We start from the raw sequence: 4,547 nt of genomic DNA, 5'->3' as shown, positions 1-4,547 counted from the left end.
AGACAGACAGACAGACAGACAGACAGACAGACAGACAGACAGACAGACAGACAGAGAGTTAAGGAAGTAGGGAGCGGCGGGGAGTCAGGCGCTGTGCGACAAATTAGGGGAAGAGATGACTGTAACAGCCGGGTCAAGAAAAGGACAGCCTTGCCGGGACAAGAATACTTGAGCACTCGGGCTAGTCACGTTATGTAACGGAAAATAATGAGCTTGTCCCACACTTGAGCCACTGCCTAGGCGATAATTATGTCACTGTGTCTATGCTAGGTTGTGAGTTCTCCCTGCCAGAGTGTGTCTGTTTATGACAGTACACCTGTTTTGGGTTTATCTTTTTTGTCTGTGCTTGTATGTGTGTGTGTGTCCGGTTTTGCACGTGGTGTGTGCTTGTGTATTTAGAAAAAAACCCACCAACATTATTAACCCCCACAAAAAGCAACAAAACACAAACAACCACAACTTTCGAAACGTATTTTAAAAACGTGAATGTACTTATGCACACGTGTGATAGAAAAACACCCCTCAAACAAACACCCTACAATGGAGTTATTTAGGAGGCTTCGAATGTTACGTCCAACTCCGATAGGAGTGAGTGAATCCAGAGGGTGGAAGTTCTTCTAAAAAACGCTTCTGCCAAAGTGATTGAACTAGGATCATCGACATCCTAGTCCAGCGCCATTCGCTAACAAAAAGCTCAAAGAAACCCCAAATCCAAAACTACAATGGTGTCTCGCTTTAAAAATGTCTACGTTTCGGGCGTTTAAGTTCGGAAAAGCAAATTAAGTCATTTACATAGGAAGTTTAGTCATTCAAATGAGCGGGTGGTGGGACAGCGTCGTGGTATACCTACTTCTTCACTTCCCCTCTGTTATTTCGGTCTGTCTGTCTGTCTGTCTTACTTTTCCCCAGTACCAAATTACCATTATTGTGTCGATGTGTTTCTCTTTACACAAACAACAAAACATCATTTAAATGAGATCAGATGTGAGGTGGAAAGAAAAGGGATTAAAAAAAACACCGAAACAAACAAATCAGCACACAATGAAGAGGCAACATAGAATGTCCAACACCCACCTGTTCGTGGACACTCTTGAGGAATTCGATCTCCTCCAGAAGAGTCTGGTACTTGTTCTCAGCGTCGAGACGGCCAATGGTCTCGTTACTCAGATCCTGCCGACAGAAGACACAACCACATGTTAGTTATCTGTACCCTCGGACCATATTGTGATGGATTTTAAATGTATTTTTGATTATGGGAACACTTTTAATTGCGATAGTATGGAACGTAGCTGGTGGGTAGCAAAGAATATTTTGTGACTCATCGACATAGTTCAAATAGTAATCTATTACAATTAATTTACAAGCCGAGATGCCGTGTGTGAACGACTGCGTAGTAAATCAATTCTTTTGTTCCTTACGGCTTTGCTTTACAATTTGATCCTTTGAGCAAATCACAACATGGTTAACCAATCTTTTTACCCCTATTACACATCCACACAGAGTACTTGGTTTCTATAGCGTCTATTTAACATACTGGAAGAAACGTATTGGCAAGACTATAAGTCACACTCCTAACAAAACCGAGAGCATGGGTTTCCAATGTTCACTTTTTCTTGGGATTTGGCACTTGTGGGCCATAGCTGTTTATCGTGAAATTAACATAAGCGGAAACTAAAGAAGTCTAAGTATATTATCTAAAGCCTTCAAAGACAGAATTTCAATTCTGGTCTAATTCGAAAAAAACGTACGCCTTTACGTTCTCCCCTTTTAGTTTTCAACCATTTCAGTTAGAATAGAACAGTCAGCTCTTTAATAAAAGTCTACTCACAATCCTGAGTTTCTCAAGCTCCTCTTGCAGACGGGCAATGGTGGCCTTGTCACGTGCCCTCTCGGTGTCCAGGGAGTCGTTGGTGCGCCTCAGCATGCGGATCTCTCCCTCCAGCTCGGAAACCTGTTGGTTCAGCTTGTTGATGGTCTCTCTGTCCTGGGAACGCCATTTCTTGGCTTCGTCCAATCTGACAAGGGGAAGGGAGAGAGGGAAGAGAAACACAATTAGTACAACATTTTCAAAATCAGAAATTATAATACTAAAGAGAACCAAAAAAATTATATCAGTAATGCGAATAATGAACATTAAGATAATGTTTTATAATGTTTCTGGGTTTAAGATGTACAGTAAAGTGCGCGTGTGTGTGAGTGTGTTTGTGTGTATGTGTGAGTGTATGAGTGTGTGTGTGTGTGTGTGTGTGTGTGTGTGCGTGCGTGCGTGCGTGTGTGTGTGTGTGTGTGTGTGTGTGTGTGTGTGTGTGTGTGTGTGTGTGTGTGTGTGTTCTATTATGCTTTTCCAAAGGTGAGGTATGCTTACAAAAGCACATTACAATATAGATTGTCTGAAATTTATCGTAATACTAAGAGAGGAACTTGGCCATTGACAATTGGATGGCGTGATGGTTTGAAACCAATCTTTTTATTGATTTTACTTTAAGTGAATATCGCTTAATAAATGTAATGTAAAAAAATATGTCTTGAAATTGAAATTGAAGTATCTTACTGGCAGTCTCCACTGCCATAACTCTCTCTCTCTCTCTCTCTCTCTCTCTCTCTCTCTCTCTCTCTCTCTCTCTCTCTCTCTCTCTCTCTCTCTCTCTCTCTCTCTCTCTCTCATCTTCTGTCTGTATGTCTCTCTCTCTCTCTCTCTCTCTCATCTTCTGTCTGTATGTCTCTCTCTCTCTCTCTCTCTCTCTCTCTCTCTCTCTCTCTCTCTCTCTCTATATATATATATATATCAGATCTCCTTCCTCACATTCTCTCTCAGCTTTGTCTTTCTTTCGCACTCGCACCTCTTGAAAGTTCCCCCCTCTCACTCTCCCTCTCTCCCTCTCTCTTTCGCTCTCTCACTCCCTCTCTCTTTCGCTCTCTCTCTCTCTCTCTGTCCACTCTCTCTTTTTTTCTCTTTCTCTCTCTCTCTCACACACACATAAACACACACATACACACACACACACACACACACACATACACACACACACACACACACACACACACACACACACATCGTGTAACTAGCACATTAACCCAAGTTCAGGAAAACACCGAAGTGGGATTCGACCCAGGATTATCTGTCTGTTCTCCGGCATGACACCAACAGACCTATCCCGGTTCCTTGCGTGCCTGAGGCATTTGGATATTCCTCTATTACACCCTAGTGTTGATGAAAAGACAAAAGACTCCTCTCTATGGACTACAATATCCACCCTTAAATAATTGATGAGGCTTTTCACTCGAGGCTATGCATAACCCCAGCTAGACCAATCGATGGACAAGATCAAAGAAAATGGAGATCGAGTATGTCCGAAACATTTCTCACTCCCTGGTGATTTTACACGTCTGAACTTTTATTTATGTCCTATGGGGGGAAAAAACAACAATCCAACAACATTAAAAAACAGTTCTGCCTCTGCGTTATTACATCACGGTAATATTACGCTAGCATCTTCCCACGATATTGCCTCCCCATCTGTTGCGTTACTTCCCGATGCACCGTCTTTTAACAGACAAGATATAATCGATTGCCTCCCAAAAAGAATAGAATCCCATATGCCATAATATCACATTATTACATTTGTGCAAGACAGTTTGGTTTTGGTTTCTTGCGGGAATGCTCGAATTTTGAGAGCCGAGCTCGGCAAATTTGCTTTTCAGATGATGGAACGTTGGATATAATATTTGACAGTGCTAGAAATTAGCTGGGGCGGTCTTCTTCTTTATTATGTTTGACAACTGTTTCCCAGAAAAATTAAGTGAATTGTTTCAAAGCGGTTTGTAATCTTTGGCTTACAGTTTAACTCTAATTTTGCAAGACTATTCCTGCTCATGCCTGTCTATCAATACACTCCCTTCAGTATTTTGCTTTGCAAGATTTGAGGGATCGTTGATCTAGAAGACTTCTGGTAGTTGTATGGCGAGGAAGAAGATTAGTCTCTTCAACGCTGATATTCATATTTCCTACCCTGCATAAATCTGTCTCTCTCTCTGTCTCTCTCTGTCTCTCTCTGTCTCTCTCTCTCTCTCTCTCTCTGTCTGTCCATCCGTCTGTCTGTTTGTCTGTCTGTCTGTGTGTCTGTCTGTCTATCTGTCTGTCTGTCTGTGTGTCTGTCTGTCTGTCTGTCTGTCTATGAATGAGCACGGGATTCATTTTGTGGTCTCCAGTAACCAACGCAAACCGCCACACTAATCGTATGTATTATGCTAGCCAAACACGTCAAGATGTCATGTGTGTCACCTGCTCTACTCTATTGTTATCCTACCTTGTACATTCAATCCATCTCCCCCCTTTTTTTCTTTTATTTCTTTTCTTTTCTTTTCTTTTCTATATTTCTGTCCCAGTCACACTTGATCTCGTTCATAAGACTGAATTTACTGGTTCAGACATTATAAGAATGGGCGCGCATGATGAATCACACGCCCAAAAAAGCACTTACACACACACACACACACACACACACACACACACACACATACATACAGGCACACACAAACACACGCAT

General features: G+C 41.9%; 1 protein-coding gene across 4 annotated transcripts in view; it reads right to left on the bottom strand.

The window, feature by feature from the left end:
* Positions 1-4,547, bottom strand: part of LOC101864226 (nestin) — a 54,557-nt gene that overhangs the window by 17,629 nt on the left and 32,381 nt on the right. For all 4 annotated transcript variants that reach the window (XM_005099062.3, XM_013082950.2, XM_005099061.3 and 1 more), the window contains exons 3-4: positions 1,829-2,015; positions 1,075-1,170 (exon numbers count right to left, since the gene is read on the bottom strand). In XM_005099062.3, coding sequence (XP_005099119.1) covers positions 1,075-1,170; positions 1,829-2,015 — 283 coding nt within the window. The remainder of the gene's footprint in view (positions 1-1,074; positions 1,171-1,828; positions 2,016-4,547) is intronic.

Source organism: Aplysia californica, unplaced genomic scaffold, assembly GCF_000002075.1.
Source record: "Aplysia californica isolate F4 #8 unplaced genomic scaffold, AplCal3.0 scaffold00201, whole genome shotgun sequence".
Classification (NCBI taxonomy): domain Eukaryota; kingdom Metazoa; phylum Mollusca; class Gastropoda; order Aplysiida; family Aplysiidae; genus Aplysia; species Aplysia californica.
Note: the sequence above shows the minus strand (reverse complement) of the source record. Positions and strands in the feature narration are given on the sequence as shown.